The sequence below is a fragment of the Rhipicephalus sanguineus genome, chromosome 4 (genome assembly GCF_013339695.2).
Source record: "Rhipicephalus sanguineus isolate Rsan-2018 chromosome 4, BIME_Rsan_1.4, whole genome shotgun sequence".
Taxonomy (NCBI): domain Eukaryota; kingdom Metazoa; phylum Arthropoda; class Arachnida; order Ixodida; family Ixodidae; genus Rhipicephalus; species Rhipicephalus sanguineus.
In genome coordinates this window covers 50,880,211-50,907,418 of record NC_051179.1, presented here as the reverse complement: position 1 = coordinate 50,907,418, position 27,208 = coordinate 50,880,211, and the positions used below count along the sequence as shown (strand labels likewise).

General features: G+C 43.0%; 2 protein-coding genes across 2 annotated transcripts in view; one reads left to right on the top strand and one right to left on the bottom strand.

The window, feature by feature from the left end:
• Nucleotides 1-501: 501 nt before the first annotated feature.
• LOC119389966 (inositol polyphosphate 5-phosphatase K) lies at nt 502-18,090 on the top strand. The gene is made up of 14 exons (XM_037657436.2): nt 502-835; nt 1,417-1,518; nt 2,228-2,344; nt 4,233-4,341; nt 5,393-5,509; nt 6,328-6,435; nt 6,709-6,776; nt 6,864-6,975; nt 7,865-7,974; nt 8,246-8,402; nt 9,579-9,716; nt 10,603-10,924; nt 14,037-14,563; nt 17,112-18,090. Exons 2-14 carry the CDS (start codon nt 1,472-1,474, stop codon nt 17,130-17,132), a joined length of 1,953 nt encoding a protein of 650 aa, XP_037513364.1. The 5' UTR covers nt 502-835; nt 1,417-1,471; the 3' UTR covers nt 17,133-18,090.
• The window catches only part of LOC119389967 (leucine-rich repeat and WD repeat-containing protein 1), a 22,638-nt gene continuing 13,520 nt past the window's right edge, over nt 18,091-27,208 (bottom strand). The window contains exons 9-15 of the mRNA XM_049414598.1: nt 26,036-26,108; nt 25,448-25,585; nt 21,936-22,036; nt 21,258-21,425; nt 19,183-19,334; nt 18,256-18,364; nt 18,091-18,198 (exon numbers count right to left, since the gene is read on the bottom strand). Of these exons, the coding sequence (XP_049270555.1) occupies nt 18,269-18,364; nt 19,183-19,334; nt 21,258-21,425; nt 21,936-22,036; nt 25,448-25,585; nt 26,036-26,108 (728 nt within the window). The 3' untranslated portion in view covers nt 18,091-18,198; nt 18,256-18,268. The remainder of the gene's footprint in view (nt 18,199-18,255; nt 18,365-19,182; nt 19,335-21,257; nt 21,426-21,935; nt 22,037-25,447; nt 25,586-26,035; nt 26,109-27,208) is intronic.

Genomic DNA, 27,208 nt, shown 5'->3' with positions numbered 1-27,208 from the left:
GTGCGACAAGGACCTTGCAAGAATAAACGTATGATCAAGTGCACGATGTGTACGACATTAGGGGCGCTTGAGTCGCTACAGGCTCTAAAAGCAGCACACTTCAGTTAGACTTCAGTACTATGTAGCGCACGTAGCGTTTGCAGCGCTGCTAAGTGGTTGTTTTTCCTAGTGAATACATCTTTGAAGCGTAGACACATGCCACTCAGCTTTTATAGGATATTTGCGTGCATAACGCACGCAAATATCCTATAGCCAAACCATTACAAATAAAAAAAAATTGTTGAATTATTTTGTGTAGTACTTAAGTCATTTTCAGTGTAAAAATACGATTGTCTTTCGCTGCAACAAACGCCAAGACGCCGCAAGGATTATAAGCATTTTGATTCAAGGACTGCGTAGGCAGTTATTTCTCTAGTAGTGTACTGTCATGTGACGCAGTAGTGACGTCATAATAGTTGTGTTCTGTTTTTATTTTAGTTTCGTTATCGGCCGGGGCTGTCAGCTAGGAAAGGCCGCAGTGACCGTATGCGCCTGGCGCGATGGGCCCCCGTTTCTTATGCAGCTGCTGCTGACTTTGTGCGCGTATGTGTCATGCTGGAGAATATTCGTCGCTCGCATTTGCAGCGTTCAACTGCGGACGGGCTGCACAGCGCGCCCCTTGTTGCTTATATGGCAGGCATTGGGACGACGATCCGGAGAACATGAGAAACTTTTCCCGGACGTGACGGAGCTGGGACCGCTCTCTGACCGTCGTCTTGAAGCCCGCACCAATCGAAACCGCATAATCTGCACTCACTAATCTATGCTATTGGCTGGACGGCGATTGCGGAATTCGGTGAGCAAGTGTTCTTGCTGCTTTGGTGTGGTCTTCGAGGACGGAGCCTGTACGGCTTTAAAAAAAGGGGGGGGGGGACAAGGAAAAGAAAAGATATCGGACGTGGTGCCACGAGTTTCTGTCGCGTTTTGGGGCGCCGCATCGTAGGTGATAATTCGCAGATACCACGATGGTATCGAGGGAAAAAAAGAGATAGTGACCCTTAGGAGATATATAAGCACGACAAACGGGGGCCGTGGAAAAGTAGCGTGAATAATACATTAAATCCTGCGGCTCCACACACGTAAATCTGTAAACTAGATCTGTAGCTGGATGGCTAGTGCGCCAAAACCTGTTGCTACTAATACTGCTGCATTTTCCGCATACTATGGTGCCGCGCGCGCTAGACCGCGAAACGCTGCGCGCTGCGTGATTTGTCTAGACATATGGCAAGCGGGAGTGTATCGTATTTTTTGCATAGCCTGAAAGACAATTTTGCGCACACGATGCGGGAAGGAGAAAGCTAGCGCGCGCCGCGATAATGTGACCTTGTAGATAGTGTGACATGCGTTGATTGCATAGTTTTTTTTTTTTTTTTTCAGTCTTCTTCGCCTTCAGTGCCTCTGCATATCAAGGGTGATCAGAACAGCGTCTACCATGGCTCCAGAAAGCGCTCCAGCCAACAAAATGCTCCGAGATTTCCAGTTAGTGACGTTTCATATTGCATTGCATGTTATTTATATTTATTGATATGCACTGTTGATAGTTCGACATAAGGGGGAAACAATGTGCCTATAGTAAAAAATCTAAAGCATGTTCTATTGCGAGCTTCTAAACACTGCATGTGTGTAAATGAAGAATTATGTATTCTTGGCGAAGTTATATTGGCTGTCATGCATTTCTTCCCTTGTAACCTGACATATAAGCTCACAAGACCCAAGTATTTCATTCTTTTAACTCAACATTTTTACATACATACAACTTATATGTCGTATAAAAAATAAGGGCTGCACTGTACTGTATATGCTGCCACAGTGACTCATGGTAGCACTTGATGTCATATCACGGCAAAATAAATGAGATGGATGAATGAAATAATATAACATAAAGGAGAAAAGCAAATTAAATTTTATGTAAGAGTACGGTCCTTTTATTTGATCTAATATATCTTTTGTCTGGATACTTCGATTCTTGATTGAGATATATGTGATTCACCGACCATTGTCGTAAATCGAGCAGTCGTCGTAAAAGACAGCGATTGTGACATAACATGCCTTCCTGTTTCAATTTGTTTTAGGCTTTATTTTGATAAGCAATTTTTTTTTAAACAATTAGAAATGCCTCATTTTCCTCACCCTGTACGAGTACTTCTGCGAACACCTTTGTGACTGTAGCGCGTATCTACATCTGCAGGGTGTACATCCTGACATGGAATGTAGTCTGTCGAGCACCAATCGCAGACCTCCGCAGTGCCTTGGGCCTAGAGCCTCCCATAATTCCAGAGGCGCTGCCAGACATGTACGCCATTGGGTGAGTCTAGCACAGAATGCCTCTGTGTATTACCATGCCCACCCCCCTCATAGTGATACACTGACATTTTTTACAGCAAAACTGTATATAGATAGGCCAAGCCAAAATTTGTTTGTCCTATGGACACAAAAACTTCTAGCACATATGTGCCACAGAAATCGGGCAACTCACCACCGGTCCACTAAAATTGAAGAAGGGAACACACGGGCAACAAACACCAATTAAGATTGCTGGACAGACGTAACCTAGTAATTGAGAAAGACTTCAGCGAACCATTGAAATTAAAAATTAACTATGTGATAAACACCAGGCCCGCATGTTTGAGTATCGCTGGTTAACCATCATGGGTACGGAGTGCTTAGGCACTCCGTTGGAATCTTAAGTACCATGCATTTGCACATATAAAAGGTATCATTGTTTCATGTGCCAAAATGATGATTTACATTATTTTGAAGCACCTTGTAGTGCCTCGTGATAAGGTCTGGTTCTTCTGCAGATTAATTTGACCATCGAGGTTTACTTGATGTGCACCCGACTATGTGCACATAAGGGCTTCGCTGTATATCTGTGATGCAACTAGATCTGATGGCGCACAATGATTTGTAATCACTGCCAATTGTGAGTGATTCCAAAGGCTTAAGAATGAAGTTTTACCAAGGTAGTAACAAATAATACTGCATTATGCCAAAGGCTGAGCGCATAGACGTATCAAAGTTTAGAGTACTCTGGCAGGTGTGAAACAGTGTCACTCAGAACATGTCATAAAACAAAAAGAACAACTAATGCAATGATTTTTTTTTTCACTTTGAAAGCATCAAAGGAAAAGAAAGTTTGACATTTCTATTATCTCTGCACAGCTGGATAATAAAACAAGTCTGCAGAAGCAGGAAGTAATGGTGCTGGAATGTGGGACAACATTCTGTGCACACATGTATGTGTGTGTGTGTTTATCCACGTAAAATGGACAGGATGTTTCATGAATTTGAACAAAGCTGTGAAAAAGAAAACACAAGTACGAGTTCAACTTAGGCAAACGTGACCAATGGCTTGCCACTTGCAGTTGACTTTGAGTTATTCCTATTCTGATTAGTTACCCAGTTAGTGAAGACTAACTATGAAACATTTTAAATATTCGGTTTAGGAAATAAGTCTGATGGGAAATGTTAATGATCATGCTCAAGAACACGCAGTGATCTATCTGCAATGTTGTCTTTGATGTAGCTCTTTTACAGGGCTCGAATGAAAACCTATCGAATATATAAAAAAAAAAGAAAGTAATAAGTGCCACTCATGTATGTCTAGATTACAGTGCTATCAATTTCATTTACGAAGGATGAGGGCCATATAGCCAATGCAAAAGAGGTAATGGTGCCATATAAGTTCAATGCAGTTCAATGTCATCATTGATAAGGTGGCAATAAAAACAGATTGAAACACACTCTGCTCCTTTGACAATGCTCATACAGGCATCATTGTCTGGAAACGTGGCCGCAAACGCTGCAAACCAGATGTGCAAGCATACATGTGATTCCTTTTTTTTTCTCGATTTGACTAACTTTCTTCAGAGCCCCCTACAAAAACAACAAAATGTCACGGAAACATCACCAGATGTTTCCAGACTCCGCATCCTTTCCTGTCTCTTACGCCCTAAAATAAATATTGCTCTCGGCTAATTAGCCAACTAATTGCGCTCTAACACTAAGTACACTGGGTAATCGAAAAATGATTATGAATGGTGCGCCAATAGTCTCAGCTGCCTAAGATGTGCCACTTGCTTTTTTTAACGCTTGCTTCAAGTTACATGAAAGTGTGTGGTAGATGATGATGCCAACGTCAGGCAGATACAGTCTTACAGTTGACAAACTTCCTCGGAAAAAAATAAATCCAGGTTCCAGGAAGTGAGTGCAAGACCTCAGCACCTCCTGTCCCAAGCCTTTTTTGAAGAGCCCTGGATTCAAGCCATCAGGAATGCCCTGCACAAGTACAGTTATGTCAAGGCAAGTCTGCGTGCAAGCTGTCCTAACTTCTAGCATTGCCATCCTGCATTGCCATAGTTCAAACATATGCACATACACATATCACCGAAGGTACCCCCAAAGAAATGCTAGACAGGGATAGTGAATGAGGCATAAACTGGCTGATATTTTTCAGGAAATCTCCCTTTCATTTTATTCTCTGAAAACAGTTTAACTGAAATGGTAATATCTTCCAGATTTTACATTCGGGCCACTGTGCCATTAAAGGAGTATTGCGATGTCACACTCGTGATGCTGAGTGCGTTTTGGCTCGTATCTCACAAGAAAACTATGCAAGAGCTGACTAGTTGACTTTTTTTTAATGGCTTGAGACTGTTGACTGAACAGTTTCTCTTCACGAACAGACTGACACACAAAACTGCTGTGAAGAAAATCTCATGTACAGCCTGTGACCTGTGAGACATCAAAATCTAAACACCTGTCGTATCAGCATGCTCACAAAAATGGCGGTCAATTCATAATTAGCGAAGCAACTATTGCACTCTTGATCGTAATCAGTAGGCAAGTAACCATGACAGCCTCTGCACATTTTAAAGTGTGGAGCGCTTGACGCTGCTGGTATTAACACAGTGCAACAGGATGCAGAAGGTGACTTGTTACATCTCAGTGTCAAATGTAAACTAAACCCACAGTTCTTCTAGTAATAGGGGAAGACTACCTTTTAATTAGATATGCTGTAATTGTAATCTACAGATTTTATAGCTAGTTCAGGCAATGCTTCTATTACTGCTAAAACAAACTCCGACAGTATAGTTTATGTAAGATGACAGCTACAGCACGACCCAAAAAAAAGCTTTGGGAATAATGTCTGTTTAAGTGATGTGAATGTGGAAATTGTTTCTTACAGCAACTAATACACCACTGTCCTGTGAGGCTGTGCTTTCTTTTCCAAGTTCTGAATGCATGTTTACGTACCATGAGAGATTAGACATATGAGCGTATTTAAACTTTGGCACTCGCCTAAATGCCAGGCATCGGATGATCGAGAACAGTGTTCTCCTCTGATTGGCAGGTAAAGCATGTGCGTCTACAGGGCCTCATCTTGACCATCTTTACCAAGCGCGAGCACCTGATCCAGCTGCGGGGCATTCAGTCTACATACACCCGAACGGGTCTCGGGGGTGTCTGGGTGAGACTGGCTGCAGTTTTGCTTTTATTTTGTATACGTGCAGTGTGGCCTACTGTGTATGTCTTTCTTTTTAAGGTCTGGAAGCACCCATTACACAAACTGTTGCGGTCATAGGTGACACGTTCATATTGCTTCTGCTTGCGTTAGTGTCCGATTGCCCAGAAAGTGTGATGTGTGGGTTTGCACGTTCCCTTTAACTGTGGATCACACTGTACACGTGAATGCTCAAAATTTGTTCCAAATTGATGTGCCTTGAAAACTCAGTGGGTAAAACTTGTGAGTTTCAATAATGGTTTCAATATTGATTAATTATGCAAATAGGGAAGAACCTTGGTAATTGGAAATCGCTTAAAAGGAATTGCTGCTTAAATGGAACAAATGCCTCTAATTTAGGTAATTTTGCATTTGGCTGCTGCATCTTTTAAGTGGAACACATTGTTCTGGTCCTATCAGGTTCCCTTTAATGAGATTCTACTGCAATATGCACTTGTTTAAGGATCATAAGTGTGCTGTTCATAATTCAAATTTTATGTTGGATACAGCGATTTCTCAGAAAGCGAAACAAACTGATAGCTGAAACTAAAGGGCGAATTATTTGCTCTATTTTCTGCTGCAACATGAAATTGTGCGGCTACAGTGTCGCTATCAGCACTCTTGGAAGTGAAAAGAGGGAGAAGCCATAAATTTTTACTACACGGCTTCTACAACTAGTATTAAAAGCATTTTTATTAGGACTGGTTGTTCGTACATAATTTAGTGGTACACTAGTTGTACTAAAGTAAAGTGACCACAGAGTGTCTTTCTGTTTTGTCTAAAAGGGCAACAAAGGTGGAGTCACCATACGGCTTTGCGTCTACGGTTGCTCCATTTGTTTCGTCAACAGCCATCTGGCTGCACACGAGAGTGAAACATTCCAACGGATAAATGTGAGTGCTACATTTATCACCAATTACGTTAAGGTATAAATAGTGTGATAAATTGAGAGTATTGCTGTAATCTTCTCAACACAAACATGATTGTTACGTTAAGCACCATGCAGTTTATTATACATGTGGATGCGATGAGCGCTCCCATCGTGCTGAACCTCTGCAAAACGTGCTCATAGTCGTACTAATGTTTGTATCCAAGGAAATAGTAGTAAAGCAAGCACACAAGGCACCTTTTGACACACGAATTGATTCCACCTTTTGTACTTGCAGGAGTATAACACAATAATTGAGAAGCAAAGGTTTTTTGACACCCAGGCAACAAACATTTTGACGCACGAGTAAGTGAATTCTTGTTGTTTTGCATTGTCTAGATAGTAGTGTTTTCGCTTTTGCATTCACTCTTTGGACATGCCCTTTGCAAACAGTTACACGTTTTGGTTCGGGGACCTGAATTTCCGTGTGGACGACTGCACGTTGGAGGAAATGAGGGCTTCTATTGAGAACAACACCTATAGCCAGATGCTGTCGAAAGATCAGGTGAGAAGACCAATGTGGTGACATGTCTGCGGGCTTTTGGTGAAGTCGTGCATTGGTGTTAGATGAGCATGGTCAAGTAGCACTGTCAGTCCGTGTTTCGCCAATACCCTGAGTTCGTGCCTGTCTCGAGTCACTTAGACTTGTGGAAAGCATTGTTTCATCACTATGGCCACAGATGTGTTTTCGTTCGGTCCCTTATGCGCTACTGTATAACTTCTCTGAATGTCTGTGTTTCGCATATGTGTGTTTGCCACATGTGTTAAGCATTGAAGGGGCCCTGCAACACCTCTCTTACTTATCTAAGTAATCACGAATCCCCTGTTGCAAAAATTTTTCATATCCGTCAAGTATAAGCATAGTTGAGGCACAATATGAACACTGCACACCATGGGTGGCTGCAGTACCTACAAGACGCTGCACATGGCACCCGAAATTAATCATCTGCTGGAGCGCCATTCATGAAATAAGCCAATACGTGTTGCACCCACTTGCTCCTGCCTGCTGCTTAATTGATGACATCATTGTTGAGGAGAGAGCTAGCAATTTTTGGTTCTTTGACACAAAATTGTAAATTCGCTGCTGCATGCAGCACAGCAGTATTGGTTTGCATGTTCACCGGAGCATTGTTTACACATCAGCAGCATTTTCTGACAGTATTCAAAAACTTTTGCAGGGCTTCGTCAATTTTGTGCACTACATTAAAGGTAATCGTACGCAGTTAATGGTCAGTCAAAAGAGTATGGTTTCATTAGGATAGTCTACGAGTATAGATATAGTTCAGTTTGTCTGTGCACTGTCAGTTTGGTTCACTCGTAGCAGCTGTAGATGTAATACTGTGTGTTTTGGACCACAGGTTAAGCAACACGTCTTTCTGCATTTTTTTTCCCAGTTGAACCGCGTACGCAGCAAAGGTGAAGCCTTCCACGAGTTCTGCGAAAATGACATTACCTTCGCGCCAACCTACAAGTTCCAGATTGACCGCATCGGCTACAACTTCAGGTACACCGATGCACAAAAAGATATTGCCAAGCATGTAACAGGCAGTTAAAAAAAGAAGATATGATAAGGATTGATGCGAGCTGCTGTGTGCATTTTGATCTTCAGGGCTGGTGACCAGTGGCGTCAACAGATAATAGGAAAGAAGGAAATAACGCCACATAGTGTCGGAGGCCACAGAGCTTAAAAAATTTGTGGTTGCTAGAGCTTTGTCAAGCGCATGTGCAGGTTTGTAAACGTTTTCTCTGAAAAAAGCTTTCTCTCGCTTACGTAGCCAGCGCAAGCCAGCCTGGACTGACAGGATCCTCTATCGCTTCACCAAGAATGCCTACGAGAATGTGACCCTTGATCTAAAGCAGCACCGGTATGTCAGCCACAACCTGTACATCCAGAGTGACCACAAGCCTGTGTCTGCTTTCTTCACTCTGAAGGTACTGCTAGATGTCTAAAAGTTGCTGAACTTTTCTCTCTTTATTGCCATTACGCATAGACGAACTCGAAGGAGTATAAAGTTACTAGAAAAGCTCATCACAGACGCTAGTGACTGAAGTATTTTTAAATGCAATACACCCTGTCAATGAGTGAACTTTTACAAGATTGTGGTGGTAGAGCACCGTTGTATATCTTTAAGTACAGCTTCTCAACGGTGAAGTTGTTTCTTATTTTAACCCTTTCTCAGTCTTAACTTTATACCTGCGGAATCGTTTGTGAAAGAAACATTTGCAAATTATGTTCTTTTTAGAAGTTCTCTACGTAATCGATGGAGTAAGTAAAAACGAGAAATTGCACTGAAAGCAACATAATTTTTTTTTATTGGAGAACAGAGATGAAAGGTTATTTGAACATAGAAGAAAGTTAGCGTGCCTGCACGGTTTCCACTTGGCTTTTTCTCGCTATATTCACTGTAGTGGAAAATGGTATTGTGAGCACAACACATAACTTAGCTTCATTTTCATCACCTCTACATATCATCATCACTTGTACATCATATCACCATCAACGAGATGGCATCGTCATCGTAGCTCAAGCTTGGTTGGAATAACGCAGTTCCTCACATAAGTGGTGGAGGCAGCTCACTTTAATCTTTAATATCTCTACAGTGTTATGGTATTGTAGTGCCATATGTGTATCAAAAATAGAACTACTATGTGCACGGACCTGCTCAGAAAGTCTCAGGCAAGATAAATGAGGACATTTTATCGTGGATGACCTCAGCTAGTGGCATGCAAAATGCGTGGACATGCTGGGTTCATCTGAACCAGCCTACAAGAATGTGACACTTGATCTAAAGCAGCACCAGTATGCCAGCCACGACCTGTACATCCAGGCTGACCACTGGATCTACAGGTTCATCTGAACCAGCATGTCCAGCAAGATAATACTCATCATGCCTGAAATGGAAGCTAGCATGAGTACTTAGTAAACTGCATCTCTTGTCTTACTTGCATTGGGATTTACGGCAATTTATTATCGTGTGACTAAGCCAGAAGGAACAAACATTGTACAGAGCTTTTGTATGTTTCCTCGCGAGTTTGCAGTTGGCTGCAGTATGGAGATTCGTTATATAGCAATGTGTGCTGCAGTTGCTACTTTTTATGTGCATCCAGGTGTTTGCCAAGCCTGAGCAGCCAGTCATCTACTTTCTTCCTGTGGGTACCTGGATCATCAATCAGGACAGCTTTGCCTGGTACTACACAAGTGCAGACACCGAACTCAAGTCCTGGGATTGGATCGGCCTCTACAGGGCAAGTAGTACATAGTACACATTATGAAAAGTTCACACCCTTTGGGGTGTATCTTGTGCTCGTACAACCAATTGTAGTCCTTCCTTCTGTGGACCAATCGTCGTCTGTCTTGCTGGCATTTCCTTTCTTAAAAACTCTGCATCTGCTATTCCTTCCAAAATAAATGCATGCGCGACTCGTATCTGCAAAAGTGAGTAATGTATTCTGCACACCATGTCAGAGGTTGTGCTTTTGGCACTGTCTTTGCTTGAGCTATGTCTCTTTGGTTAGACCACTCATCTCTGTTCACTAGGGACAGCAAACAGGGCTTTATTTTACCCAGTTTACAGGAAAGTGGCAGAGTTGCATTCAACTACATTCACTTGCAATGAAGACTCATAGACATTAGTTGGATTTTCATCCAGTTTCGCTGGATTCCACGCTAGATGCAAGGTCTGATGCAACATTAAATATATTGAGGCTGTTTTCAGAGATAGAAGCAGCATCTGTCCATAGTTAAACATGTGATGGATATATCAATTTCAAAAGAAATCGTTGTATTAGGACCCACAGTGCTTCATAGTTAAAGCCATCTCAAAATGATTTGGTCTGACTTATTAGGAGTAACATCATCATGCGCACTACAATGAGTAAATAGTGGAGCCTTGTGTGCAGAGCAAGGATTCTGGCTCAGGGACTTCTTTGTCAGAGGAATGACAAGTTGTTTCTGTTGACATGTTGGCTTCGTGCTAAGCCTTGTTCACCTAGACTGCTGACCAATTCAAGTCTCCATAATTTTCTGGGTCAGTATAGGCACCAGCAGTTTATCTGCTTGCTGCGGCTTTATGTTTATCTCGGTGATCATTGGCTACAGACATAACTGAACCACTCTTTTTAACTTGTGCAGGAAAACTTCAGTAGCCTGGAGGACCACTTGGGCTACGTGTGGGCGTCAACGCGTCCCACGGATGTCTATCCTACCCACTTACGAACACGGCGTAGCCGTTCGCGCTCTTCTCGAGGCAGCCAATCACGACACGCCTCTGCAGCCGCCAGTGCAGCCCCGTGTGCAGCTCCCAGTGGAGCCACTGGTGTGGCCTCTGGCACAGCCACCAACTCGGCTGTAGGCACCCCAAGTGGGGCCTCGCGTCGCACCAACAGGTCGCCAGCCGAAACGGAAAATGCGGCACGCTCCCTCTCTTGGCCACGCAACACAGCGGACGAGCCAGGTGAACTTCAGTGAAACTTTGAGATTCGTCCCTGTCCTTAAGAGGAACCTGCAATGCTTTTTTCAAGTAGTCATGAATGACTTAACTATCGTAGTTTATTGCCTCACGAATTGGCTGCTGCAAATATTTTTAGAATCCATTAGGAGCCAGGGATTTGTCGCATGCTTGGAGCACTTTCTCTCTCCTTTCGTCCCAGCGAGCGCACTGAAAGCTACAAGAATGCAAAGGGGGATGACAAAGGGGCAAGAAGCTTTGTCTGTCAGAGTACGTCATGACCTTGAGCACTTTTTCTTTTCTTTGAACGTGTGTGCGGCTAACTTGCCCACACAGCGGCCACAGTAACTATGCGCCTCACAATGTTCAAATCAGCCGGTGGCCAGGTCTTTTGGGTATGTGACGCAATTTATTTGGATTATATGGCATTATTCGTCGAGAAAAGAGCGAGCAATTCCTAGCTGACTTTGAAATTCAATTGTAAATTCCCTGCTGCGAGCTACACTCTAACGTTTGGCACTCATGTTCGTAGGAGCCTTGGACTACCAGTTGGCAGCATTTTCTGACCACATTCAAAAAGTGTTGCAGGGCCACTTTAAGATATCATAGAACTTCACCTAGTGGCACTGTAGAGATGGTCGCTAGAGGATTTTTTTTCTGTGCTGCTTTGCTGAGCACAGAAATGCAAGATGTATGGCTCACAGCATTTGTCACGGTTGGGGACTGTAAGTAATATGTAGCCCTGACTGCTCACTGCTTGGAAAAAAAAATGGGAAGGGGCGACAGCCTGTTGTGAGTACAGTGGAAATAACTAGAGCTGTGCGAATAGCAAAATTTTGGGTGCGAAGCGAATTCGAATAATAAAGATTGAGTGCGAATCGAATCGAATAATTTCGAATAATTTTCGAATATTTCTCAAACATTTTTCGAATAATTCGAAGTGAAATTACAGAAAAAGTTGCAGAGAATCCCTAAGTATGTTCTTGTGAGATAGCAACATGAAAGTGTTTCTTTTCGCTAGGTTGATGAAGCGCTGGTGGGGTCATATTTCATAGTTTTCTTTCTTATTAAGAATGAGGCAATGTAGAGGCCGAATTATATTTATGTACATGATTTGGTGCAACCAAAGTGTTGCCGACAACACTTTACACGTGATAGGCAGAGATGCCATTTCCTCAGCCTCTCCTTCTCTTTCAACTGCTGTGGAAGGCCAACTGATGTGGCAGACAAGGGTGTGCTCCCTTCAAGTCCGGAGTTCCAAATCTGCCTTGCAGACGTCAATATATAAGAACATCTGAAATTTTGGATGCTAAAAAGCTTCGGCGTCCGATTATTTGGACTTCCTGCCCAAATTTCAGGTCCAAAACAGCATTAATTGAGCCCCCAACTCTGCCACATCTTTCATCTCCATATTGGAACCAGCGTTTTCTTGAGTTAATACACTTGCGACCGTAGCGGAGCTTGAAAGGCAGCTTTGCCGCAATACGGTGGTGTGAGGAGGTGAAGCATATTGAAAATCTAGGGACCACTTCTAATCGGACGTTGACTGTCTCTTGCCTAAATTCGACCGTAACGGAGCTGGAAAGGCAGCTTTGCCGCAATACGGGGGTATGATGAGGTGAAGCATATTGAAAATCTAGGGACCACTTCTAATCAGACGTTGACTGTCTCTTGCCTAAGTTCGACCGTAACGGAGCTTGAAAGGCAGCTTTGCCGCAATACGAGAGTGTAATGAGGTGAAGCATATTGAAAATCTGAAGGGGTCACTTTCAACTGGACGTTGACTGTATTTGTCTTTGGGAAGTTCGAATAGTTCGAATAGTAAAATTTCAGTGCGAATCGAATCGAATAGCAAGCCCTATTCGAAAAATATTCGAAATTTCGTATATTCGCACACCCCTAGAAATAACATCTTTTACATTGGGACAAGATACGTAGGTAGCTGATATAATGTTGAACACTTCAGTGTGGCAGTTAAAATGAATGTATCCTAGTTGGTGCTCCAAAAGGAATTCTACACAGCGAGTTGTAATCTGCACTAACAATTCCCGAGGTCTAAGGGCTTCCACTATTCTTGAGAAAAAGTCTGTACTGGACTGTGTGTTCTCTATGCCCCAGGGATGCCTCTATTCTTTTTCTCGTTACCTATCTCCCTGTGCAGGGTGCTTAACGAAACCTCATCTGCTTAGCTGTCACAGTCACTCCACCTTTCTATGCATACTTTCTCTCTGAAACCGCTTTGATTACTAACTGAACCCAATGATATTGAAGGTACTTGGAGTGAATGTTCTCTCTAAAAAGGCCATGGTTATAAACTAGCCAAACCAGGGACACCGAAACGAGAAACAAACTGCCCTAGGCAAACAAAGTTCAAAAGAGACTATACGTAAATCAAACAGCACTGAAAACGATGTGGGTACAAAAAGAAAGACAGCATGAAGCGCTTCTTCTGCCTGTCCTGTTTTCAGTGCTGTCTTGATACTCACGTACCGACTAGCTCACCGTGTGTCATATAATAGAAATAGAGTGTTTCTCTTCCCCTCTCTCTTTGTGTCCTTGTTTGGCTTTGTGCAGTTAATTCTTACTTATCCTGACAAGTTATGTCACATTCGTTCTGCAATTATGTGTGCATTTTACTCTAAAATTTTATTGCATAATGAGCTGTCGTGGTCCATATTGGTTTGTTTTGTTGTATATCATCCTAATTTACATTAATTTACATTTCCGCATATGTTACTGTAACTTTTCTTTTTTTTTTCTCATTTCTTTATATATTTGTACCCCCTTCCTTTTGTTTTCTAATTATTGTATATGCTTTAACGCTTTCTTGCATTACCCACCTTACGCAATGCCTCTCGATTCCAGTCCGAAACTAAATAAATCAATACTCAAGTAAAAGTTTACTTACTTATTAAGAGATGATGCATAATGCAATGAGGAAACGCGGGCGCAAATCAACCACGAAAGAACTTGTCGAGCAGTGCCCGACCATGGACTGCTGTAGCCGTGTTGCATTGTCGGGAGGTGCCCAACAACAGACAGCAAAGGGTTAAATGAATAAATAAATACGCTAGAAAGAACGCAAGAAAGACGTATTGTGGTGTGTTGCGGATCGCAGGCGACCCCGAGCCCAACTTAGAAGAGCAGCGACCGTTGAGGTCTGCCTCTGCCGTGCCCGCCACGACCCCGCCCGGCGACAGCACTGCCGAACAGTCGAGGCAGGGAAGCGGTGCCACAAAGAAGCGCGGGGAAGCTACGGTCAGCTGGAGGCCTCCGTCGAGCCGGCAGCCGTCCCCACCGCGCGCCTCGCCTAGCGACAGCCTGGCGGAGGGAGCCAGCGTGCGAGCTGACACGCCTCCCGACAATGGCAATGCGACGCCGGTGGAAGGAAAGAGCTACTCAGACCAGGGTGACGATGCCGCCGAGGATCCCGGTCGGCGTCCGTCCGTGGTAGAAGCGGCGGCTCAGGCTTGTCGCACAGACAGCGCCACGGGACAGGACGGCCAGCGGCAAAAGCCGCCGTCGTCCGAGCGCGTCTTCTACAGGGTGCTCTTTGGCGACCAGACGCTGCTGGTGTCGGGCAGGTACCGGCTGGTCTACCTGCGCGGCCAGTCCGACGTGCTCGGCATGAGCGAGCCTTTCAAGGTGAGCGTGGGCCGTAATGCGGAGCTAATTTGGTCTTTGCGAGTGTCTTTTGGCCTAACATCCAACATCTCCGAAGAAAGCGAGACTAGTAGCCACAACCTACTGGAAAACCTGACCTGCACGGATGTCCCCACTCCAGCGTGCATGTTCTAGTTCGTTCCTTCCGCCACTAGGGACAGAACATATGAGCAGAGTGGTGCTAGTCAGCACCTGTTCGCGGATGTCGGCTTCAGCACTTGTGGTGATGTTTGGGGCAGCACATAGTGCTTGTATAGTGTAATTATTACACATAAATGCAAAATAGCTCGAAAATAAAGATATGAGAGTGATTTAGGAACTCTTTGCATGTGAATGGACACCCAAGGACATGTCTACGGCTTTACCGTTAGTCAACCTCTATACAATAAATACTTAACCACACTGAATAGCTTACTGAAGCCTCTCTCTTGCATAGGCAATCACACATATGGCTGCAGTTTGGCACTGAACACGGGTGTTATCACTCCAACACCGTCCAAACAGCCACAGGGTAGCAGATGAGCAGGTCATAGAAGCGACACCAACGCCGAAATGTTGAACGAGATCTGGCACATGTGCTCCCATAGAAGCCCAGCTATCTGTGCAGGTAGAATTCCAGTAGATTGTGCTAGTAGCCTTGTGTTTGCTAAAAAAGATATCTAGCAGGAACTCTGCCATTACGATTATTCACTCATATGGGAATGATGTTTAGTACGTGGATTTGTATGTGGACTTTATTGCCAAGATGGACCGCACTCTATTTTAATCTTATGTATGTTCATGTGCTCATGGTAGGCAATCTTATCTTCAGTCAGCTGGCCTAGACAACTTAGAAGTGCCGTGGTGTCAAGTGCATACTAGGCTAGAGTAGGCAGGCTACATCTGAACAAAGAAAGAGTCAAACAAGTTCTTGTTTAGTTTGTATCTTTCGTCACCCTTGTTTCCCTGGCCTGGTAAGTCAACCATAGTGTCGTTGGAAATGCCAATGCACTTGTGCTATGGGAGGGTGCATCTGCGCAACTGTTTTGGTGTGTGCAAGAGTGCTGCTTCTATGCCAAGAGCCTGACATGGTGCCTTCTCTTTGATGCTGTTTTAAAATAGTCAGTGCTCCTTGGTGGCCTTAGACACTGTAGTGTTTGCAAGCACTGGCACATTATGCTTATTATAGTATTGCTTTGGAAACTCACTAGCAATTCATTTCATCAGTGAGGTATGTCAGTGTGTGCGCATTGTAGTATGTCATTGAAATACAAGTTTGTATTCTAAGGAATTTTTTTTGTTGCCGCTTGCAGTTTCATGTTTACGAGCAAATGAATAATTGTCAAACTTCCCGTTGTTCTCAAGTACCGATTTTGGCCACAGGCCGCCTCGTGTAAGGATTCGCTTCTCTTAATTCTGTTCGTTTCTTATTACCTAATTGTAGTGAGCAGTTAGCAAAGGCTGATACTGGTTGTAATGGCACCCGGCTTCTTTTGTATGTGCCATATCTATGGTAGCTCACTCACTATATAATGTTACACTGTTGAGCTTGAGGTCCCGGGTTCAGTCTCGGCTGTGGCAGCCACATATTGAGAAACACTCTTGTGCAACGAGTGCATACAATGCGGTTGGCATTAACTCCCTTATTATGGGACACTTTATAGTCAGGTTGTGGTTTTAAAACAGAAAACTCGAGAATATAATTTTTAACTCGTACCTGTATTACCACAGACTCTCGAGAATATAATTTTTAACTCGTACCTGTATTACCACAGACTGTCAGTTTAGAACTGTTCTCATTATAGCAGCCCCACTGAAGTCCTGAACTTTTCCTTGTTAGCTTGTACCTTCCTTTCACTTTTTTTTTTGTTCTGTTCATGCTGCACTGGCTGTACAGTTCATAAACAATGTTGACATTGAAACTGTACATAAGAGTGAGTACAAATGGTTGCTTGTTTTAGCATGCCTTGCCAAACCACCATAAAGAAACATCCAAGCTCTTTTAAGACACTCATTCACTTGAAGTTCAGCAGGAACTTAGTGCTGTGACTGTAACGCTAGTGAGCATGGAAAGAATAACCGCAGTTTCAATTAGTGAAAGTCTATCCTGGCATCGCAGTGCCAAGGAAAGCATGCGTACTAATAAGAGACATCGTGCATTTTTCGAGCTTTGCTGATAGTTTGCGCCACAGGATAAGCCGGGAATGCACTACTGATTGACGTACACAGTTTGCGATGTCATTCCTTGGACTGTGTGAAGATAGTGAGCTTGCCACAGTCCCAGAAACACCATCAGCCATGTATGCACCCCCCCCCTCCCTCAAAGCAAAGTCGCTGGAAAGTCTTGTGAACGCAATAGTGTCTCCGAAAGTGAATACTGCCACAAGTATGTTGCATGAGCAAGGCCCCACGCCAAAGCTGTACACAAGTACAACTGTAACACTGAACATTCGCATGCACATTTCCAAGAGTCCATACCTGCACGTCTTCTTGCTCTTTAGGCTTAAGACTATGTCCTCATTTCTTGTCTCTTTTCTTTTTTCTTCCACAGATTAAGGCAGCTGTCAGCTGAAGACCCTGCATGGGCGGCTGCCGCTCCTGATGTAAATAGGATTATCAATAGACTGATCGCGGTAGAATTAGTGTATGTTAATGTTCACAATTTTCAAATATAATGCGCAGAAAATACCATCTCCACTGGCAATGCCTAGCGGAGGACAAGTCTACCTATAATCGCATATCTCGCGACAACCTGCGCTTCGTGTCTGATTCACGTATAGTATTCTGCAGCAGTCGCACTCTCTCCGATAGAACTATGCGTGGCTATCGTCATGCATGGGAAGGCAGCATATGCATCTTGTTAATAAATACTCGCTCTGCCACATGGAGGTTCGTTACCCCCTTTAAACTTTTCTCGTACGAGTGCCACTCGGTCAGAAAGGTTATATTTTTTTACATCATAGCCATCTACTCCTCATGCTCTGTTAGATTATGCTACCATTATCAATGAGCGGTGTTGGACTTGGAGGCCTTCTGTGAACTGTTGTTTGTATCGACTTGCGCGCACGAGAAATCTTAAATGCGAGCCACAAGCACAACATGTATGTAACGTCGTTGATGTATCGAACGACCAACTTTTTCCGTTTTCACTTTGTCGTTAGTTATAGTTTCGTACTTAGTCGTGGCCCGGGAGACCTTGTGATACCAATCCCAACAGTTTTTGTGATATTTATCAAGCTCACTCTGTTGTGCCTTTGAGCACGGATTGCAAGCGTGGCGAAGCAAGCCGCAAGAGTTGGGTTTCCACGGCCGAAAGTACTAAGGAAGCGTAGGGCTTACACTTACTTGTAGGCTGTCTGCTTAATGTATGGATACTTGATCTCTTCGCATTTATTCATTCCACGATGTTTTGGAGGATATGTGTATTCGATGCGGTACAAATGGTTATTTCTCTGCGCGTAGCACGTGCAATATTCCTCTTTCGCAAAGTATTGTTCTTTGTTCAGAAAAATAAAACAAGCAAACCAAAATGTGCGTGCCATTTCATTTAATGACGATGACTAAACAGAAATATGCCGCTGTGTCATATAAAAACCTTGATTTCACGATCTGATGATAATGATGTCTTCTGCTAAAATCTGAAAGAAATGCAAAGTTTGTGGTCAATGCAAAATAGCATGTTGTGAAAAACTGACCTCACCTGGTGTTTTATCGCGTGATCCTCCATATACACACAATGTTGAGATCTGTGCACACTACCATGTAGTCTCCATCAGGACTTAGTCTTACGGAATTTGCATTAACCTGAAAAAATGTTAAAGCGAAATATTCTTCGGATCCTTCACATCAAGTATCAGTGTCCACAGCCAACTAAACTTTAATGAAAAGAGCTGAACAATTACACTTTGAAGCCACAAAGTGTCGGATTTTGCAAGAACCATTGTTAGGGCATTGAAAAGAATGCACCATTATTGCCTGGCTTGTTTAATCCATTATCTCAAATTTTTCATGCGGGAAGTACTGCATCGTACTTTCTCGAAGTGAATACTATCTAAGTGGCTTGTAGAGTCTAACATGAAGAACTACCGACAAACTTGAAAAGAAATTTTTAGAGCTCTAGAACACTTGCACAAAAGTGTGAAATTTCGTAAGTGCAGAGGCTGGGAAATCCAACACTAAAGTCTATCTCGGGCCTGCTCTGAGTGGCACCATCGTCTCGTCATTGAGCTGATATTGCATAACAAAGTAGTACCAAGTAAGATGATGTTGCTCATATAAGTTTCGCGCACAACTTATGCTTGCACTGCAATCCACAATGATCACTCAAACGTAATGAGCCAATGTACCCTGACATGACGCTTCCTCGTGTGTACTGAAACAAAAACCAATCATTTGTAGTACATATTGCAGTAGTAAATTATCTGGGATGATCTGACAGCAATTTTTGTTCCTTCTAAAGTTTAGAGCACTTGGATGTCCATGCAGTGCAAAACAAAATGTTGGAAATATCATGTTAGATATTGTTCTAAAAGAAGAGCTCTTCAGAGTAGCTTTAGGTCAAAGCTGACTGTTAGCGAAAACCATCTCATCAGAAGTGTTCGGTAAGTGCACAGATATTGTACCTTTCCATCCTTTTTCGTCACGGACACTTGGTCACTACACGAAAGTTTATCAGGCCATGTCAGCTTGGCCACGGGCTTCACCAAAGTTGCCCCCTTTTTTCCAATACTGTACAGCCAGACGGTCCCAGTGTCATCGCCACAGGCCATAACATCTAGAGAAGTGAGTAACAAAAGCCACATTGCTTTGGAAAGAAGTAGAACACCATCTTTTCAAAAATGTGCGAAATTCTGTTATGAGAACAAATTTATAGAGCTATATCGAATGCTGCATAAACAAGCACCATGTATAGTGTTCACGAATTGAAACGCGAAAATTTAGGGCTAAGGATATACTCAAACCTCGATATAACGAACATGGATATAACGAATTATCGGTTATAATGAGGTAAATGAGGAATAGTGTTGTCATAGACACAGTGTTACAAATAATCGTTTATAACAAATTTCCAGATATAACGAAGTTATTTTCGGGGCAGATGTGACTTTGTTATAATGAGGTTTGAGTGTAGCACGTAGTATAGTTTCGACCATCCTCAGTTCTTGTCATACCAACGTAATTGCAACTTGTATTCAGCGGCCAGATTTGTAGTGACCTGGCACGGTTATCTTGAACAATTGTGCACACGAGTTCATACACTGAATTTTTTTATGTCCCATTTCAATCTCCGTGAGCACTCTACATGTGCACACTGAATGATTTCTAGTCGGCAGCAAAATCACCGATGCACCTCACGTCGTTGCAAATCGAAAAAGAAGCCCTCATCATGCCAACTGGTCCGAGGTAGATTTTTGTTTCCGTGATAAGAGCATCAGAAAAGCACACAAGCCAATCCGAATGTGGCATTCCGATTGCTGCCATGCGTAATGCACAGCAACAGTGCGGCAACGCTGCTAGCATTCCAGCACGGCAATAGTGCACATCTCAGATGAGCGGCTGGGCACAATGGGCATATAGTCACACCGGCCAAGGGCTTAACATGAATATTTTCCGTTTGTTGGCGATGGGATTGCACCTGCTAGCGCAATAAAAAGTTTCTCCTTTATGGCCAGTGGTTGTTAGTGCTCGCATTTTGCAAATATGTGGCTTTTCAACAAGCACGCAGTTTAAAACTAGGACTACCACATCTGGGTACATCGCCGACACGTTTTCTTGGGCTTGAGCATCGTCTGCAACAATACTCGACAAAGAAAAAAAAGGTCAGTATAAATGCAGTAGAACAGGGGCCATCTTGTCATTGTCCTCGCAAGACACTGTGTGCACCAGTAACTTGTAACTTGTGACAACGCAAGTGTATCGTAAACTTGATGTTCTGGCAGAGCAATTCAGACAGCATACTAGTAGGCTGACGGTGAACTACTGCTCTAGCGGACACATGAAATGGTCCATATTGCCTTGACTTGCGTCGAGAGAGAAGTTGCCGAGGCAAACAGTCGGGCTGGATTTCAATGCAGCAATGGACTGTAGCTGTACAGGCTTCTCATGACTAAACATTCGTACAACCTGAACATAGAATAGTGGCAACTAAAAGTTATAACCTAACCTGTTGGTTTTCTAGAAATAGATACACAGACTCTCATAAGCTAAGATGGACGAGACAGCAGACATAACAAATGAAATTATGTAGGAAGTATAGCCCTACGCATTTCATCCTACACTGCATGTCGTGTGTACCCTTCTAGCCCCAGGCACTTCTGCTAAACGAGATCATCACAGCGTTGACCACCTCCAAATTTGCCTCATAAATATGATCATCTAGCATGTGCTAGCAAAATAAGTCTTGTGAGGCTGTTCTATCGCATTTAAAATCTACGACAGGCTTTAAAACCATATTATCTAGCAGCATCTTTGTGCTAAAAGATTTGCATATCACAGCCAGTTATCTAAGGTCAGTGATTTGGTGCTTTTTGGCTTTTCTTGCCTTAGTGCCATTAAACGAGCAACTTAACCAATATTGCTTGCTCACAACTGCACTGTATGTCATGATGCGGCATGCAAGTTTGCGGGGTTTCGACGGAAAACAGATTACATCAGTAACTAGTGCAGTAAAGCTAGCCAATCTAGAAACTCGCCTCACCGGTGGTGGCTGATGGGTAAAAGTAATCGACCTTGGTGTCGCTCCAGAGAAATGTGCTCCTGTACTCCACTTTCACTTTCTGTAATTTCTGGGAGAACTTTCTGATGGGAGCCACGTGACTGGACAGCTCCCACACACCAATTATGCCACTGTTGGAACACTTGCTGACTGTAAAAAAAACAATGTGTGTCACAAATTTTTTGGTAGTCAAACCCTTGTCCATAAAAAAATACATTTTAAAATATACATGTGACCTAGATCAAGCACAATTATAAGTGGGCACCACATTACAGTCACATTGAAAGGGAGAGGAGGTTAAAAGCAATGGACTCCCTACAGGATGTGCATTTATGCGTCGATCTGCTTCAGGTATAGTAATATTATGTTAAGGCAGCTAAATCCTGTACACAGCAAGCCTTATTGTCATTACTATCAGAAGTGGCACTTAGAAAACTACAGATAACTACACAAGATAAGGATGCTCAAACATCATATAAACACTGGCTGCTCTTTCTAACAGCTAAATATTTTTTGTCTGCTGCAAGCAGAGGCTGTTATTACGGCAATGCAAACCTGCGACCCTCTTAGTACAAGACAAACTTACAAGAGGATTATTTTAAAAAAACTTTCTAACTTTGAGTGCCCGCTTCAGCATGCTCCACAAGGAACGCCACGTACCGATCATGTCATCTTCAACCAGCACCAAGCCGTCGACAACTGGCTCCTTTTCTATGGAAGTTCCATCTTTTCTTGGCAAGCGGAACTCGACGTTTGGCGACCTGTAAACATCACAGAGCCATGCACGGTAACTGCCATAAATTAACCGTTCCTTGACTTTCAATGTGCGTTTCAGAAGTCAGCAGCACTCAGCCTAAGTGTCCCCTAATGTCTAGTGAACGAAGCACATCATTTCAATCGTACCCAATTTGGTCTCACTCGTAGTACATTTCAAAATAACAAAAACGTATACGTAGTAATATCGGAGCCTAAACGGTGAGAGGTATGATGTGTAAATAAGGCCATATGATGTGTAAAATAAGGCCAATTTAAGGGGAGATGCGGGTCGAAAAATGCGAGTTTTCTAAAAAATTATCGATTTTTTGTTTTCACCTGTTTTGTGAAAATTAGTACCTCTACTGTTCTGAAAAATAAAATCAATGTCGAGACTCAACTGGAAATGCTTTAAAATTGCGTCTAAAGAGCACAAGGTGGCTGTCAAAAGGCCGAAATTGTGACATCTTCGAGCACCTTGCCGCTGATAATGCGCCGCCGCTCGCCATTGTCGACCGCATGAGGCGAAGAGCCGAGCCTCACTCTTCAAATAGCGACGGTTTCCCGCGCTGCTGCAGCGCAAGAAATAATAAAGAGAAGCACGCTTTTGCCGCCTTTTTCGAGCGCCGCGACTGGCTTTAAATCACGTGGTACGGATCGGGAGCCGCTGTTGGCCGCTGCGCGTGTGTATGCTGTGAAGCCTACTTGCAGCATCCGTGTCTCGTCGAGCAGCGCAGCTGAACAGCGCTTTTCTCGAGTGCTTATCCGTTATGGATGAAGAAAGCCATAGGAAGCGCTGTCACCGGCCTGTCAAGTTTCACGCGGCGCGCAAATTTCGAGGACGCCGGCGCAAATCAAAGCCGAACACTCAAACCACAAAAAGATTGTCTGCTGCCGCAAGGCGTAGTAGCAGTGACGCCGATGCGTCCGACGAGTTTGCCGCGGCATTCGAATATGTGAGTGCCTCCCAGAAAAAGATCGGACTCTTCGAAGACGAAGAAAAATCACAGGACGACGAGTCTTCGTTGATTGCTGATATGACAGCACTGAACATGTTGGTTTAATCGAGGGCACTCCAGTTTTGAACGTGTTCTGGAAGAGCTTGGCGTGCTCCTGCCTCATGATCTGGTTGCTCTTGGCACATCACGGGACAGCACACGCCAGAAAAAAATGTCTTAAAAACTAACAGGAGAAGCAAGGGCTCGCCGGCGTGCGCTGAAGAAAAAATCTCTTGTCGAAGAGTCAGCCTGAAAGAGCCGTGAGGGCGAAACCTGTGGTGCTGGCGCATTTTAATGGCAGTGGCCACTACAAGGAGGATTGTTCTTTCTTGTATACAAATTTTGTCGCATTCAATGACATCTTTGATAAATAAACATGCAATTTGGACTTTAAAACTCGTTTTTCTCAAAACACAAATTTTGCCATTTTTGTCAATGTGCCCCTCCTTTTTCGGGTACTTCTGGTGCTCAGATCTGCATGAAATTTTTTCCAAATTTTTTCCAAAGTACGAGAGATGCAATTATCTTGTTCAAGTTTCAATATTCTTATTATATAATAAAAAAAAGTCATGTAAACTTTTACTAGGGTAGGAGAAATATGAACTTCCCACGTTAAAATTTTTCACGTCTAGTACATATTTTGTATGGACTTCCTAATTAGTTATTTGCATTCCACACTTTATTTGAAGCATTATGAACTATCAATTGTAAAAAATTATTGAAGTTTAGGTCTGAAAAGAGGGGGGGCAAAAGGCTTAAGTTTTTCACTTTGTCATGTTGCAGAACTAAAAGTATGCAACTTGCAAGAAAACTAATTATATATTTGAAATCAGCATAAAAAGTTCTATAACCAACTCAAGTTTCATTGCTCTAGGGTGAATATTAAAGAAAAAGTGTCTTCGAGTAGCATCTCCCCTTAACAAAATATACTACGATAGTGCTCTTCATGACACATTTACTTTAACACTGCAATCTTTGTCCAATCACATTGATCATCACCATAAGGTAGGTGTTCCATTTTGTAAAACTAAAACATTTTCCAAATCTTTTCTACCGCGCACAGTGATTGAGTGGAACCACCTTCCCTTTGACATGGCATCCATCGATGATAACCATTTTTGCAAGGCACTAACCACCGCTGTATAAGTACTAGCCAGTTAGAAACGTGTTCATTGTTATTTTAACAGCGGAGCTATTTAAGCCGGGCGTAATGTGTCTGCTGAATCCGAACGCTGTCATCATCATGGACCGGCACGCCCTCTCTTCGTCCTCTTCTTCATCTTCTAGTTCGCTCCTAGAACACGTGCGCCGATTTGTCCGGCAGGGAATGCAATAACTCTGATGGGCGAGAGAACGAGTACAGAGAAAGAGATATAGAAAGACAGAGAAAGAGAGAAAAATAAAGACAAAGAAACAAATAGAGAGAGAGAAAGAGAGAAAAAACATACAGGAATAGAAAGAAAGGGAGAAAAAAAAAGATGGAAAGAAACAGAGAGTTGAATAGATGCAAAGAAACACACAAAAAGAGAGACAGAAAGCATAGCCATGTATAGTATGGTATAGCAAGCGGTGGGAAAGAGAAGGGAGGGTGACGAGGAGGGAAAAGGGGAGGTGAGAGGGTAAAGTACAGCACAGTCTTGTATAGTATAGCAAGTGGTGGGAGAGGGAAGTGATGTAGAGGAGGAAGGAAAGGGGAAGGTGAGAGGGTAAAGTATAGCACAGTCTTGTATATCAAGCATGGGAGAGGGAAGTGAGGGTGAGGAGGGGAAAGGGAGAGGTGAGGGTAAAGTATAGCACAGTGTTGTATACTATAGTATAGTATAGCAAATGGTGGGAAAGGGAAGTGAACGTGAGGAGGGAAAGGAGGAGGGCAACGCCACCAGCTCTGCCGCTTCCTCAGTCTTCACACCACTAGTGCGTAGCTGACCCAGTTTTTTCACTTGCAAACCACTGTATGAGTGCTAGCCAGTTGGAAATTTATTCATGCTTTTCTACCCACATTTTTTTGGTCTCTTTGTTTGTATTCTTACCCACTCCACTCTGCAATGCCATTGAGTATGATGGTAAATAAATGGTAAATAAACATGTACAGGAAAACAGAAGCAAGAACACTATCAATATTCCCCCTGTAGCTATTACTTCATCTAATAGTAACAGGATTTCCTTAACAAGTCAGCATGTCTATGTCCCCTTCGCTGCCTCTCCTCCTGCACTAACATTTCTCGCAACAATGCTGAATAAGGAGTCAACAACAAATGGCCACACAATCCATTCGTACATATACACCACGATAAACAGACCAAAAGTGCCCTCTACTCCGCTCATTCTAAATATTTGACAACGTTATTGCTATGTATCATCATCTGATTAAGTCTTTCTTCAGCCGGAGCAGAGCAAATGGAAAGCACTTCACGTACAAACCTGTCAACTTTCACGATCGACTTTTGGTCAAACTTCCAGCCAAACAGACCGCCATGGCAGGCAGCCAGGAGCAGTTCATTCCGAGTGCTGACACACAGCTGTAAGATCTCGCACTTTGGTTTGAGAGTAAGCAAGTTCCTGAAAGAAAAGCAAGCAATGCCAGGATGAGCATGTTGCTCACGGAGGTAAAAGCAACCACATTGCTATTGCAAAGGTGTAACAACCAATACATACGTAAATATGATAGCTAATCATCGCTGTTCAGAAGATGTAGACAGATGCAGACCAAACACAGATTCTGTGTTGCGAGCAGTCTACAAACAATACAAAGTAATATAACCTGGCTTGTACTCTGGAGTAAGGAATGCAAAGCCAGCCCGCCATATAAACTAAAAATGTAAGCTTTCCCCAGCAAGTTGGAATGATAGCTAACCGGACGAAAACAATACTGACGCTGCTCAAGTATTCAGTACATGACCAATGAGTTTTGAAAGAAAAATAGAGAACAGGCAGGAGAAAACAAAAGCAGAATAGAAACAAAAGGAAAGGCAAACTCAAAAAGAGAAATAAGTGCAAAGTAACATACACAATTTTAGTTTGATAGCCGGTGCTTTGGGAATGCCAATGTCCCACAGGTGAATGTTGTCATCAATGCCTCCACCTGGAGACAATAAAGTGAACTAGACTTGTAGTTAACACACAAGAAGGAAAAAAAAAAGTTTTTGAAGATGCTTAGGCCACTTAAGCCAGTAAAGCCAGTTTATAAGACAAGACCCATTCAATTTCCTACCCTCGGGACCCAGTTAGGAATAGAAAAACAAAGGAAAGATTCGCAAGAACATTCTGGCATAATGCCTCATTAAGCGCGAAAATTGACCGTCGGCGTCAGCGCCGTCAGCAAACAACACGAATGATGCAAAAAAATCATCATAACGTGATAACGCCACCATATGACGCCATCATGACGTCACGGATCGCCAAAATTTGTGATGTCACCATGATGTCACATGTTGACTTCATCGTATGACAGCGTCGCTTATTCGAAGACGGGCTGATCACGGAGGCAGTGCAAAACCACGTTAGGTGCAGAAAGCTTTCGGAAGGGGGTGGGGGAGAATCAATATATTGACTGCGCAGAAAAAGAAAGAGAAGATGGCTTTTGCCTTCGAGTCGTCTTAGTCAAATGCATAAGGGACCCTATGAGTTCTTTTTGGAAAAAAAGTGTGATCGTTACGCGAGTAAATACCGTATTTATTCGAATCTAAGCCAATGTTTTTGTTCGAAAAAACGATGTGCGAAAGTGGGGGGGGGGGGGCTTAGATTCGAGTACAATGATTAAGTTCTTTTTCTTTCCTGGCTTTGCGAATTTCAGGGGTCGGCTTAGAATCGGGGCCGGCCTAGATTCGAGTAAATACGGTACGTTGCATACATTTCTAAAAACCTTAAAGCACCTTTTTATTGACAATGTATAGCACTGCACATGCTTGCTCACTGTCTCTATTTTTCTTTTCCTCCTAAGATGCATGTTAGTATAAAATATTGTTAGAAAAAATTGTTATTTCTGTGACATTTTCTTTTGTACTGTGTTTGTTTTGTTTAATTCGGAGACTTTTATTTGATCTTATGACTATGTAATATTAACAGCTCCAATAGATGCGTTTTTTTCCTCCACATAACAATCGGTACGGACACTTGAACATATTTGTGGGGTCCCAAAAGTGTGTCTTTTGTAATCATACACATGTCTTGGGTTAAGTTAAC